Source organism: Ursus americanus, chromosome 5 (assembly GCF_024610735.1).
Source record: "Ursus americanus isolate L20-20 chromosome 5, mUrsAme1.1.p, whole genome shotgun sequence".
Classification (NCBI taxonomy): Eukaryota; Metazoa; Chordata; class Mammalia; order Carnivora; family Ursidae; genus Ursus; species Ursus americanus.
In genome coordinates, this window is record NC_142131.1 from 48,156,835 (window position 1) to 48,171,602 (window position 14,768).

Consider the following 14,768-nt stretch of genomic DNA (forward strand, 5'->3'; position numbering starts at 1 on the left):
AAAAAACAACCTCACAACCTGACATTTTTAACAACCAGCTACCTTATTTTTACATTTTTGGAGAAAGGAATATTTTAAAAAGCTTTACATAAACTAAAAATAACGACAAAAACACCTAAGAAATCAGGAGAATTAAGATTTAAAAACAAATTATTATAAACATAAATGTTATAAATAGCATAGCCACTAAATATTACAGTTTAAATGATGCTCTCTATCATCACTCCAGAACACAAGTTAAATAATTATTTGGCATATTTTAACTGACCTTTTGTATACTCTTAGAAGATAAGCCTGATGTTTTGGAAATTCTATCAGAGGAACAATTTTTGAACAGAAGCTTCAAAATAAATTTCGTTTAGAAGAGATTAAAGCTTCAAAATAAATGTCCTTCAGAAGATACTAGTCGGGGCGCCTGGGTGGCTCAGTCATTAAGCGTTTGCCTTCGGCTCAGGTCATGATCCCAGGGTCCTGGGATCGATCCCTGCATCGGGCTCCCTGCTCAGCGGGAAGCCTGCTTCTCCCTCTCCCACTTCCCCTGCTTGTTCCCTCTCTCGCTGTGTCTCTGTCAAATAAATAAAATCTTAAAAAAAAAAAAAAGAAGATACTAAATGTTGCTACTTCCTCTAGAGCAGAAGGCCTTGTCCTTCTCTTCCATTAGCACACAAGTTAAAATACAGTCACACAGCATAATCATACAGTGAACTGCCTTGTGAAAACAAACATAATTTATATATGGCATAGTCCATAAGAAGAAAAATTGTATTTTTTAAAAGTATGACACTGAAACTTAGCTTTTCTATACCCTAGCAATTTTAAGTCAAGCAATTATTTACTTACGTTCTGATACTGTATAAAGGAGGTTCTGGGGTAAAGGAGGAGGTAGTCTTGCTCCCACTGGTGCAAGATTGGGCACTGCACTTGTCCCAGGCTGGTCACGGTTGTTTATCAAGCTTGACTGTGTTATGGGTGGTCCTAAGAATTAGAAGAAAGAGGGGGAGGAGAGGGGGGAGAACGGGAGGGGAGGAGGAGATAGAAAGGTAGAGCATTAATTTTTCCTAACTAATAAAAATACTCACTACACTAAAACTAATTTGGACGGTCATAATTAAAGTACCTACTTTGGCATAGAACAGAATTAAGGAATTTGATATATGCAGGCTTCAGCACTGTAAGTTGCATAATTAATTAAGATGACATTTTAGTTCTAGAACAGACAAAACAATTCTAGGGTGAAAAAAAAGCAGGACAGTTACCTCTGGGGAGTAGGAGTGAAAAACGGCTGAGAAGAACTTGAACAATCTTTCTGGGATAATGGTAAGTTCCTTTTTTCTTTCTTTCTTTTTTTTTTTTAAGAGATTTATTTATTTAAAAAAGAGAGAAAACTTGAGCAGGGGGAGGGGCAGAGGGAGAGGAAGAAAGAATGGTCAAGCAGACTCCCCGCTGAGCGAGAAGCCCAATGCAGAGCTCCATCCCAGCACCGAGATCATGACCTGAGCCAAAATCAAGAGTCAGACGCTTAACACTGAGCCACCCATGCGTCCCAGGAATAATGACAGAGTTCTATAGAACTCTTAAGTTCTACAACATTAGGAATATGTTTAAATATACTGTGGTCTGCAACATACTAGGAAATGCATCAAAAATAATAATGGAAGAGTTAGAAAGATATGATAATAGAAATATAATAAAATATTAATCATAGAACCTAAATGGTAAGTATATGGATGTTCAGAGTACAATTATTTCCACTTTTCAGTTTGCTTGAAATTTTTCAAAGCAAAATGTTGGGGGAAAATGACATTCTTGGATTTCACTTTTAAACAGCAATATTCCCACGTAACACATCTTTTATTTGAGAATTTCTGTATATGAAGAAGCTTTTTTATCTGGGTAACAAAATCTCAAGTTGAGCTTCACAATTATACCATTTACATGACAATATTAAATCTATGTATGGGCGCCTGGGTGGCTCAGTCAGTTAAGTGTCTGCCTTCGGTTCAGGTCATGATCTCGGGGTTCTGGGATTGACCTACCTTGGGCTCCCTGCCCAGAGGGGAGTCTGCCTGTCCCTCTGCCTCTCCCTCTCTCTCAAATAAATGAATAAAATCTAAAAAAAATCTAACGTATTCAATGTCTCCAAACCTTTACTAACTTTAACGTGCTCTATAAATAAAGAACATTAATGCAGGAATGCTAGGTGATAGGTACATGGGTTCATGCTAAACTATTTCTGCCAACTTCTTGTGAGTCTAGAATAATTTCAAAAATAAAAAGTTTAGGGGCGCCTGGGTGGCTCAGTTGGTTAAGCGTGTGCCTCTGGCTCAGGTCATGATCCCAGGATTGTGGGACTGGGTCCCACATGGGGCCCCCTGATCAGCAGGGAGTCTGCTTCTCCCTCTCCCTCTGCCCCCCCCGCCGGCTCGTGCCCTCTCTAATAAATAAAATCTTAAAAAAAATAACTGAAAAGTTTAAAAAAAGAAAACCGAAAAAGTACTGATCAATAAATCGAATGGAAACCATTTTTAAAATTAACAATTTGCCATCTCTTAACAATGTTAAATATCTTCAAAAAGATATTTTCTTCTACCTTTGCACACATGTGAACTATTCACCACAATTTTTTTTTAATTACAAAAAAATTTAGTCTTCTTTCACTAAGGTAGCAACTGTTACGGATTTTTAAACGATTATTTAAAACATTTCTTATTCAATTTTGGTGGATGTGATAAGAACATACTGTTCACTAAAAAATAGAGTAAAATAAACAATAAACAGTCCTTATCAGTAAAGAGATACCTACTAAAGTACGTACTAGTGAAATGATACAAGTTTGGGAATTTATTCCAGCAAAAACAAGCCCAAAGAAGTGTGTGTGTGCACATGCACACACACTGCGGGGGGCAAGGAGAGGTTGGAGAAAATGAGAGAGACAAAAACAGGTGAATACTGATAATCACTGAAGTTGAATGATAGTACATATGGTAATATATTAATATTCTACTCTTGTGTATATTTGAAAATTTCCAAAATAAGACTTTAAAAATTATTTTAATATTCTTGAAGAACTTACAAAAGATTTATTTATTGGGGGGCAAGCGCATAAGAGGGGGAAGGGGCAAAGAGAGAATTTCAAGCAGACTCCCCACTGAGTGTGCAACCTACTACAGGGCTCAGTCTCATGATCCTGAGATCATGACCTGAGCCAAAATCAAGAGTCCGAGGCTTAATTGAGTGAGCCACCCAAAGAGATTATCTTGAAGGACTAGAAAATTTCATTACCTTGAAGGACTAGAAAATTTCATTAAACTACTGGCATGTTCTTTTTTCTGGCATCTTCAAAACAGGATTTCTTAAGATGCTGTCAACTAACAAGATTTTGACACCTAAATTTTTTTAAGGTACTAAAAATAATATAATACAATAATGGATAGAATAAAGAATAATGTTTTAATTATAGGAATATATTCTAAATTCTCTTATTAATTTACCTTTCAAAAACTTTAAATCTAGTATCAAGTTAGTGAAGAGGTAGGTTCTTCTAAATACAATTCTTTGCTAAAGAACAAAATATTTAATGAACATGTACTTACTTGGTATGGGAAGCACAACAGAAGGCGGAGGTTGGCCATGTCCCTGGGGAACAGGAAGTCTCATACTGTGGCCTGGACCTGGACCTGGACCTGGGCCTGGGCCTGGGCCAGGGCCTGGGCCTGGTCCTGGCATCGGAGGCATTAACATTCCAGGAGGTGGTGGAGGAGGAAGCCCAGGAGGAGGTGGAGGGAAAGGAATCATGCTTGGCAGAGCAACTTCATCAACAACCAGGGGATCATTTCCATGATCAAACTGACAAAGGTCACCAAGTACACAAAATCCTCTTTCTGTAAGAATATAAGAAGAATCTTATTATGATCTTAGAGTTCAGAAAACAAAACGACCCTGAAAAGCCTACCGATCTGATTTACAAAGTAATTTTTCTCCAAGGAATTTAAAAGCCTTCTTATTCTGTTAATCATCACATATCCCTGAGGTTAAGGATAGATGGATGTACTCTCAACTTTCTGAGACTGTGCTTTGTTGAGGTAGCATGTAACAGGGTCCAAAACAGGCTACTAGCCACTATTAGATTAACCAATTTCCTATTACGTTTTCATAATAAAAATTCACATTCAGCGTGCCTGGCTGGCTTAGTCAGTAGAACATGTGACTCTTAATCTTGGGGTCATGAGTTTAAGCCCTACATTGGTCAGAGATTACTTTAAGGAAACTAAAAAAAAAAAAAAAAAAAAAATTCAGATTCATTTCAGCAAAGACAGGTTATGGGAGTAAGGGACTTATCTGGACAATCTAATTTCAATTATCTATTTTCATGGTATTATTCTAAATTCTATATTCTTGCTATATCTGCAATATGAAACTTTAGTTTAAAATATTCAAGTGGGGGCTTGGCTGGGTGGCACTATCGGTTAAGCGTCTGACTTTTTTTTAAAGAGTGAATTAATTATTTATTTGAGAGAAAGAGAGCACACACAGGGGCAAGGAGGAGAGGGAGAGAGAATCCCAAGCAGACTCCACACTGAGCATGAAGCCTGAAGCAGGGCTCTATCCCACAACCCTGAGATGATGACCGAGCTGAAACCAAGAGTCGGGCACTTAACTGACTGCACCACTCAGGCGCCCCAAGCATCCAACTCTTGATTTCGGCTCCAGTCATAATCTCAAGGTTGTGAGATCGAGCCCCACGCCCATCTCCCTCTGCCCCTCCACCCTCAAAAAATAAATAAAATAAAATAAAATAAAATAAAATATTTGAGTGGGAAGGGGAGCCTGACTGGCTCAGCTGGTGGAGAAGCCACCACCAACTCTTGGGGTTTTAAGTTGAAGCCCCACATTGGCTGTAGAGATTACTTAAAATTAAAAAAAAAGAAAAAGAAAAAGAAAATATTCAAGTGGGTATTATTTACTAGGTTATTCACTGCAGCACTGTTTATAACAACAAAATATTAGAAACACCCCAAAAGCACATTAATAAAGAATTAAGTTAAACATATTTTTCTACATACAGAATACTAAGAAACCTGAAAAAGGTATTAAGGAAGCCCTAATGTATGAATATAGAATAACTGCCATAAAATACCACTAAGTTGAAAAAACATGCAGAAGAGTGTGAAGAGTGTACTAGCATTTATGTAGAAGAGAAAATAGGGGAGCCTACATATCTGTTTATGTACATATACATACACTATGTTTGGAAAGATACACAAGAAATTAATAACATTAAATTGGCCTTGGGAATGAGAACTCTGTGGCCAGATCAGGGTGAGAATGACATAATGCTTGAGTTATGATTTGATTGTATTTCCTACTTAAAAATATATAAAATGTAAAATATATATTCTATATTTATAGAAAAAACATTAAAATGTCTGCGATTTGCTTCAAATAATATAGGTCTGGGAGAAGCAGTAGAGAAATACCGATAAAAACAAAATTACCCATGATCTTCTAACTATTGATGTGAGATCATGGCTACATTAGGGTTAATTACATTGTTTTGTCAACTTTTATTAATATTTAAATATTTCCATAATAAAAAATTAAAACACACACACACACACATTCATTCAAGTGGAAAGTCGGCAAATTAAAATTTTAAGTAGGTTATAATGCTTAACAAATTCCCAGCATCAAACACTACACAAAAAAATTACAACTCCTAATGTCTACCAAATTTTGTGGCGTACTTATAGTGTTTGAAGTAATAACAAAAGACAGACGAATAGGTCAAATTCGAACACTCTCTTAACCAGAGCCAAACTATTAAATCAAGAAAGTAAATAAGCATATGCCAAAGGAGGTTTTCATCCTCATTCATCCCTTTTAACAAAATCTGGACTATAATGAAAAGGTATGCAATACTAACAACATTTGCTTTACCAGTACTTTTGGGTACAAGAGAAAAGAGAATTTTTGCCATCATAAGCTCTGCATACACTAGCAATATCAGCAACATTTGGTTTACCAGTACTTTTGAGTACAATATAAAAGAGAATTTTTACCATCATAATCTCTGCATCGCCTCTTTGGTGGTGGGTTTCGACCAAAAGAATTGGAAGAGCTATGATTGTTATAGTAATTAGACCAACTCTCCGTTGTGTTTTCAGAGTGGTGCGCAGGTGCGATCACAGTAACTGTGCTGGGAATAGACTGTGCCCCAGAGGAGTACTGCTCAGAAGAGCTCGGAGGTGGTGCAGACACAGGCACATAGGAACTCTCCAAGTCATTCCTTTCACTCTTAAACTTTGATCTTTCCCTGTGCTCTGCTTCAGAGACAAAATAAAAACAAGAAGCAAGATTAGACATTTATGTTCTTAACGATGTTTATTTTCTCACAGAACAGCGAAGAAGAGAATATTGCAGTAAACTCACTGAGCTGTCCACATGTCAAAGTGCGCTCATTATTAATATACCCTAAAAGCAGGAACATCAACAACGTGACATATCCTGACCAGTAACTTGTGGAAAATCCTCTTTTATAACACCAACATCAATACATAATGAAGAAAGCCTGGTATTTAATAAGAAAGGTATCCAAGCACTGACTTCCAAACTGATATCCCAAGAGATCAGTGGTTGGGATCCCAGTTATTTACGTATCATTTTTTCTTTTTAATTTTATAAACACTAGACAACCTTAAAGCAAAACAATTATTTTTAGTGAGGGGCTGGGGGAGGGAACAGGTAGTCCTCTTCCTCCAATGATACCTTTGTTGATTAAAAGGCATTAGTTTCAATTATACAAAATGGCTTTAAGTCCAGACATGTACTATGATATCCTTACAAACAGCTTTTTAGTCCAACTCCTTTGACTCCATCCTATCTTTGTAACAAAATTAGCATGAGGTTTTTTTGAGAAATTCTAGATTTTACGTTGCTCAGACACGTTAAAGGTACACTTGCATTTAAAGGGAGCTCTGGTACCCTACGACAGAGGAAGATAAGCAATACAGAGTTTTTAGGAGGAAGCCTCATCTACTCACCAACATTCCTATTTGGATCCCGGTCTTTGCTGCGCCCTCTACTTCGGCTTCGACTTCGACTCAAGCCTCGACTCTTACTCCGACTCTTACTTCTGCCTCTTCTCCAGTCATATTTCTCACGGTATAGTTCATTCCGCTCATAGTACCGGTCATAGTCTCTCCACTTGCCATCTTCTCTTTTTTTCTCACGTGTCCTATAATACACAGATATAAAAGCCATATGTATACTATAGAAACCAAGTATGCAAACAAATCAGGAGTATGAAATACCCTCCTTGATTCATCAAAATTCATAATGTCTATGCTTTTTCAGAAAGCCGTAAAACCACAACATAATTCTTCTGATCCATTATATAAAAAGAAAAAACATTCCCTCAATTACACTGGGTGGGGAGAAATAAAAAAAAAAAAAGAGGTGAAACCAAAGTATGGGGAGGGGTAGGGGAAATACGGAAATTTAAAACTAGAAAAGAAAAAAAGCAGAAACAAAGTTTTCCTAAACAAAAGACTAATTCTTTAATGGCAGGCTGATGACTCAACACATAAACTGAACTATATGTAGTATAAAATACTATGGATGATTTTAATAGTGAGCACCCCTAACCAAATGGAACATTTCATTAATATCCTCTAAGGAGACTATTCCCACCCCTGTGCTCTTGGGGAAAGCACATAATGATGACTGTTTATAAAAGGAAGAGAAAGCATGACAAAGACAAAAAACACAGAACGGAGGGAAGAAAGATAACCTTCTCCTTCTTTAATCAGTTTAGAGCAAGGTGTCAGTACATATGTTAAAAATCCCATCAATGCTCTTAAGGTAACCAAAAAAGGAGTTATCAGTGTCTCCTTAATTAAATATAAACACACACCTTCGTTCACTAGATTCTGAACGAGTCTTCTGGGGACTAGGATACTTCTTTTTTCTACCATCTCGTTCTTCCTCTGCTGGCTCCTGAAAAACCTATATGAGAGCATTCAACAGGAACAAGATCAGTCCTTCTATTAATTACGAAACACATCTGATAATCTTTCCAGTGCAAGAGAGAGCACAAATACAATGAAATACTGAAGTCAAATTACACCCAAAAAAGTTAGGTAACAGAGAGGAGTAAAAAAGATGCTGAAATTACTTCAACAGTAATACACTAATTTTTAAATGTTAACTTTTCTTTTTTTAAGATTTATTTGAGAGAGAGAACACACGAGCAGGAGGTGCAGAGGGAGAGACGCTCAAGCAGACTGCAGAGGTGAACATGGAGCCTGACACAGGGCTTGATCTCACAACCCTGAGATCACAACTGAGCCAAAATCAAGAGTCGGACCCTCAACCGACTACACCACCCAGGTCACCCAAATGTTAATTTAAGGTAAGAACAGCAGTGCAGGAAGAAAACAGCAATTCATCCCTTATAATGAAACCAAAGAAAGAGCAAGTCTTAGAGCGCCTGGGTGGCTCAGTCATTAAGTGTCTGCCTTCAGCTCTGGTCATGATTCCAGGGTCCTGGGATAGAGACCCATGTCAGGCTCCCTGCTCACCAGGGAGCCTGCTTCTCCCTCTCCCTCTCCCTGCTGCTCCCCCTACCTGTGCTCGCTCTCTGTCAAATAAATAAAAATAAAATCTTAAAAAAAAAAAAAAAAGAGCAAGTCTCTAAGTATCATATAGTAAAATGGCTTATGTTTTCCTAATTATAAAATATATTCATAATTTGAGAACTGTAGATTTATTTCATAGAAAACATTTCAAGAACAAATGGTAAAGTTAGTAAGTGCCATAAAACCACACATTTCACAAGATTTACAGAAAAATGGTATTGGAATTCATAGAAATACTGTCTTCTTTTAAAGCCTAACAGTTAAGACTGACCAGAAATAATCTGTGATTTTATTATTTTTTTAAAAAAGTTAATCCGAAAACAAACATACAGCCTCTACTAAAGAAAGGTGAAATGAAGTCATCTGCAAGAGCTAAACAAATGTCCATCTAATGGAGAAGCTCACTTAACAAACAGGAGTCAGTGAAAGGAACGGATGATAACAATTTAGTAAAACTCAGGCAACATAAAATGGTAGCCACAATATGGCAACCATATGGCACTGGCTAAAACAGGATTCCTTTGTTTAGACTATATTTAAAATTCATTCTCTCTACCTATTTACAGAGAATACAGAGTATATATTACTCCCCTGGGATGCAATCTGCAAATACAGACAGTAAAAACTCTACAGGACAAAAGACTGAGTTCCTTTAACAAAATAACATTTAAGGAAAAAAGTGGTAAGGAAAAGAAGACCAAGAGAAAGATAAAGGTAGATTTAAAGGGGGATTTAAAGATTAAGAGAAGCTTAAAAGACATCAACTTGGAGATCTTTTTCCTTTTCTGTCTTTTGCAAGGATATTTTGATGGATGTGTAATAAATCTTTTTTTTATTTTATTTTATTTATTTATTTGACAGAGAGAGACAGCCAGCGAGAGAGGGAACACAAGCAGGGGGAGTGGGAGAGGAAGAAGCAGGCTCCCAGCGGAGAAGCCTGATGTGGGGCTCGATCCCAGAACGCTGGGATCACGCCCTGAGCCGAAGGCAGACGCTTAACGACTGCGCCACCCAGGCACACTGGATGTGTATTAAATCTTAATGGAAAAGAACTATTCTTAAAAAGTTAAAGGATCCAGGGAGCCTGGGTGACTCAGTCGGTTAAGCGTCCAACTCTTGACTTCAGTTCAGGTCATAACATCAGGGTCACGGGATCAAGCCCTGTGTTGGGCTCTGTGCTCAGCACGGACTCTGCTCATCCCTCTTCCTCTGCTCCTCCCCCTGCTCGTGCTCTCTCTCTCAAATAAACAAAATCTTCAAAAAAAAAAAAAAAAAGTTAAAGGATCGAAGAGATAGATATAAAAACATAACATCACCTAAAAACTTGGGCATAAATGTTCAGAGCAGCATTACCGCTAAAAGCAAAAAAGCATTAACCACTTGCCTATCAACCCAAATATGCATCAACTGATGACCAAATAAAGAAAATGTGATATATCCATAAAATGGAATATTCAGCCATTAAAAAAAGGAATACATGAAAAAAAAAAAAGGAATACATGAACCTTGAAAGCATTATGCTAAGTGAAAGAAGCCACTCACAAAAGACTACAAATGGTATCACTCTATTTATATGAAATATCCAGAATAGGCAAATCCATAAAGAAATAAAGTAGATTAGTGGTTGCCTAAGACAGGGGTAGGGGGCTGGAGGAGAAGGGTTGGAGGGTGATAGATTAATGGGAACACTGTTTCTTTTTTGGATGATGAAAATGATCTAAAAATGGATCATAGTGATGGTTGCACAACTGTGAATACAATAAAAACCATCACATTTGTACCCTGTAAATAGGGGAATGGTATGGTAGAAGAGTTGTATTTCAATAATGATATTAAAGGGGCGCCTGGGTGGCGCAGTCGTTAGGCGTCTGCCTTCGGCTCAGGGCGTGATCCCAGCGTTCTGGGATCGAGCCCCACATCAGGCTCCTCTGCTAGGAGCCTGCTTCTTCCTCTCCCACTCCCCCTGCTTGTGTTCCCTCTCTCGCTGGCTGTCTCCCTCTGTCAAATAAATAAATAAAATCTTTAAAAAAAAATGATATTAAAAAGTCAGAGGGCATGCACCATATGGATGAACCTCACATAATAATAAGCTAATAGGGTACGTGACTGGCTCAGTTGGTGGAGCATGCTACTCTTGATTTTGGGGTTGTAAGTTCGAGCCCCACGTTGGGTGTAGAGATTACTTAAAAATGTTTAAAAAAAAGAAAAAGAACTTTTCTAAAAAAGGCAAAAACCATATGATTTCTTTTATATAAAATGGAAAAAACAGGAGAAACTAGTATGTGGTATTAGAGGAAAGAGTAGTGGTTACCCTGGAGAGAGGGAAATGAGAGGGAATAAGGAAAAGGAAATTTTTTTTTTTTTTTTCAAAGAAATTTCAGGGGCCCCTGGGTGGCTCGGTTTGTTAAGCGGTTAAGTGTCTGACTCTTGATTTTGGCTCAGGACATGATTCCAGGATTCTGGGATGGAGCCTGATGCAGGCTCCTTCTTCCCTTCCTGCTCCTCCCCTCTCTTGCATGTGTGTGCATGCTCTCTCTCTCGAAAAAAAATAAATAAAATCTTTAAAAAAAAAAAAGAAATTTCAACCAATCTAATTATTTAGATCTTGATTAAAACAAATGGGGAAGGGGGGCGCCTGGGTGGCGCAGTCGTTAAAGCGGCTGCCTTCGGCTCAGGGCGTGATCCTGGCGATCCGGGATCGAGTCCCATGTCAGGCTCTTCCGCTGTGAGCCTGCTTCTTCCTCTCCCACTCCCCCTGCTGTGTTCCCTCTCTCGCTGGCTGTCTCTCTGTCACATAAATAAATAAAATCTTTAAAAAAAAAAAAAAAAAAACAAATGGGGAAAAATGGACATTTAGGAACAATTACAAATTTAAATACTAACTAGGTGTCTGTTAATATTTTAAGGAGTTACTGCTATTTTTATATAAAATATTCTAAAACATTATTTAAAAATATTACCTTTTATAGATGCATATTAAGTATTTATAGATAAAATTATATATCTGGGATTTGTTTCAAAATAATTTAAGAGGATGAAAACCGGCTGAAATATAGTAAAAGACCACTGCTCATGGATCTGTAATTATTGAAGGTGAATGACAGGTATAGGGAGGCTCATTTTATTATTCTGGCTTCTTTCAAATACTTTTTAAAGGTTAAAAAATAACAATCTGCATTCTTTTCTATTTTAAATAAATTTTCTAGAACTTCCTTAGTGGTTAAGGATATGTTTCCCGCAATTATTTCTAACTTAATCTAAAATAAGTTATTTGGGGGGGTGCCTGGGTGGCTCAGTCGGTTAAGTGTCTGCCTTCGGCCCAGGTCATGATCCCGGGGTCCTGGAATTAAGCCCCTTGCCTGGCTCCTTGCTTCTCCCTCTCCCTCTGCCTGCCACTTGCCCTGCTTGTACTCTCTCTCTATCTCTCTCTGTGTCAAATAAATAAAGTCTTTAAAAAATAAAAATAAAAAAATAAAATGAGTTATTTGGCATTATAATGCCTTACATATTCTTGAATTCATACTATATATGAAGACTTCAGGGCACCTGGCTGGCTCAGTGATAAAGAACATGTGACTCTCAATCTCCGGGTCATTAGTTCAAGCCCCATGATGGGTGTAGAGATTACTAAAACATAAATAAACTTAAGACTTCATAAACCAAAACCTCTTATCTACTTCAGTCTTCCTATTCTAAGAATATGAAAAGTAGATTTCTTTATAGAATCATGCTATGACCAGGCATGGTAATTTTTAAAATTCTTCTTCTATGTTGTCCACCTGACTTAAATTTTTCTACTTCACATCCTCTATAAGAAGTCTAATCATTACACACACATGTAAGAAGTTTTAATTATTCATTATCTTGGTCTATCACGGCTACTTAAGTCTAAGAGCCTCTATTCCACTAGACCATTTTTGATATGTAAGTATAATAAATAAGGGATGCATGGGTGGTTCAGTCAGTTGAGCATCTGATTCTTGACCTCAGCTCAGGTCTTGACCTGAGGGTCACAAGTTCAAGCCCCAAGTTGGGCTCCATGCTGGGTGTGGAGCCTAGTTAAAACAAAAAACAAAAAACAACAAACAAACAAACAAACACTAAACAGGTATTTGGTTGGGGCAGGACTGGACATGGACTGATGAGTTGTTGGGGCTGAGTTATGAATACATAAGACTTCATTATACTACTGTCCCCTTTCGATGTATGCTGAAAATTCTCTGTAATGTTTTTAATGTTTTTAAAAAGTAAAATGAAATATGTTTTCAGACAAATCAAAGGAAGGAAAAACTGTGCTACAGGTTCTCATATTTCTAGTCATAAATCCAAATCTAAGAAAAATTGCCTTCTAACATTTCAGATGATCGAGGCATAGTGCAAATCAGGAATTACGATACCAAAGATCTATTACAATAATGGGTGATTCTTTTGCACTTCTGTGCACTATTCTGAGCAACTGCATCAACTTAGCATAGACCAGAAATATAGCCAATTAGCCAAAGGTATGTGCTACCTCAAACCCCTTTCATTCCACATTATCTAACAAAATTACTATACACTACTTTATACACTATCATATGAGCTTTTATGTCAGTAATGACAATTAAGTTGTGTATAAAAATCTCAGAAAACAAGAGAAATGCCAGACAGTGTCGTCTGGGATATTTACACACAGAAGCTGATAGCCACTTTTCACAATTTTCAAAATTAGGATTTACTACAAAGATACAAAATGAAATAGCATAACAATCTGGTGTTTTTTAAACTGTCCTTTCAAAACTCAAAATAATGAAATTCTTCTCTTATGTTCAAATCAGCTATCTTTCAAACAGATACTTCTAGTCCACTGAACTTCAATGACTGCAAAAGAGGACACATGGCACAAAAATTTTAACTTCTTCTAAAAGATTCAGCATATACGCACAGACCCCTAATTATACATTATCAAGTACGGTAGAAAAGTTTTCCTCTTATTTCCATTACTTGAAGTAACGTACTGGGAACCTCTCCTATTTTAATAAGATTTTATGAAACAATTACAAGGCATGAGCCAAAAGCAAAACTGTGACAGTGGTTTCGACTGATCTGAAATATAGTCATATTTTGTTTTATTTTAATGATAGACCAATTCAATCAGCCTAGCATTTAAGATGGAGCAGAAATGACAACTAAATGTAATACACGATCCTTAGATTGAATCCCATACTGGAGGAGGAAAAAAAGCTACAAAAAGGGGACACTTTTTTGGGGGGGGAAGGGTGGGGACATTGTTGGGTCAATTGATAAAACTGAAATACAGATAAAGTATTTTATTAAAATTAAATTTACTCAAACTAATAATGATATTATATCTATCTAAGAGAACATCCTTGGGGTGCCTGGGTGGCTCAGCAGGTTAAGCAACTGACTCGTGATCTCAGCTCAGGTCTTGATCTCAGGCTAGAGAGTTCAAGTCCCACAATGGGCTCCACACTGGGAGTGGAGCCTACTTAAAAAAAAGTAATAAACATCCTTATTCTTATGAAGTGCAGAGCATCATGAGATCATGATATAATTAACTTACTCCTAGATTCACATGAGAGTCTTGGCTGTGAATACATAAAAAGAGCAAACAGGGCAAATTTTCAATAGGTGAATAAAGATAAGACTGTGAATGGATGTTTTAGGTAGGATTCCTGTCATTTTTATGTAAGCATAAAATTCTTCCCAAATAAAAAGCTTATTAGATAATCATAATAAAAATAAAAGTTAATAAATATTTCTGTATAATAACCAACTTTTATGTGCCAGGCAGTTGATTAGGATGTATATGTATATAAAATCTCACTTAAACCTCAATGAAATAAGTATGACTATGATCATCATTTTCCTGATGTGAAAATGGAGAAAATAAGTAACAACAGCGACAATTTTAACTCATGCAGCCGGATTTTAGAACCCATATTCTTATCAAACAATACTGTTTTGTCTATACATAAAAAGAATTACAAATGAACTCTGTAAAATTTTCCCCTTGGTTCAAACAATTAGATTACCATGAATTATCATGTCTTTGTACTTCAACGTTGTAAAAACATTTTTTTCTTTTTCTCTCACTCATTAACAACGATATTTATAACTACATTAACTATA

At 36.9% G+C, this 14,768-nt stretch overlaps 1 protein-coding gene across 5 annotated transcripts in view; it reads right to left on the reverse strand.

The window, feature by feature from the left end:
* The window catches only part of RBM27 (RNA binding motif protein 27), a 72,777-nt gene that overhangs the window by 43,361 nt on the left and 14,648 nt on the right, over positions 1 to 14,768 (reverse strand). For 3 of the 5 annotated variants that reach the window (XM_045794363.2, XM_087862158.1, XM_087862157.1), the window contains exons 4-8: positions 7,913 to 8,004; positions 7,041 to 7,234; positions 6,060 to 6,323; positions 3,594 to 3,881; positions 841 to 975 (exon numbers count right to left, since the gene is read on the reverse strand). In XM_045794363.2, the coding sequence (XP_045650319.1) occupies positions 841 to 975; positions 3,594 to 3,881; positions 6,060 to 6,323; positions 7,041 to 7,234; positions 7,913 to 8,004 (973 nt within the window). The remainder of the gene's footprint in view (positions 1 to 840; positions 976 to 3,593; positions 3,882 to 6,059; positions 6,324 to 7,040; positions 7,235 to 7,912; positions 8,005 to 14,768) is intronic. The other 2 variants (XM_045794364.2, XM_045794362.2) reach the window with 1 other exon arrangement.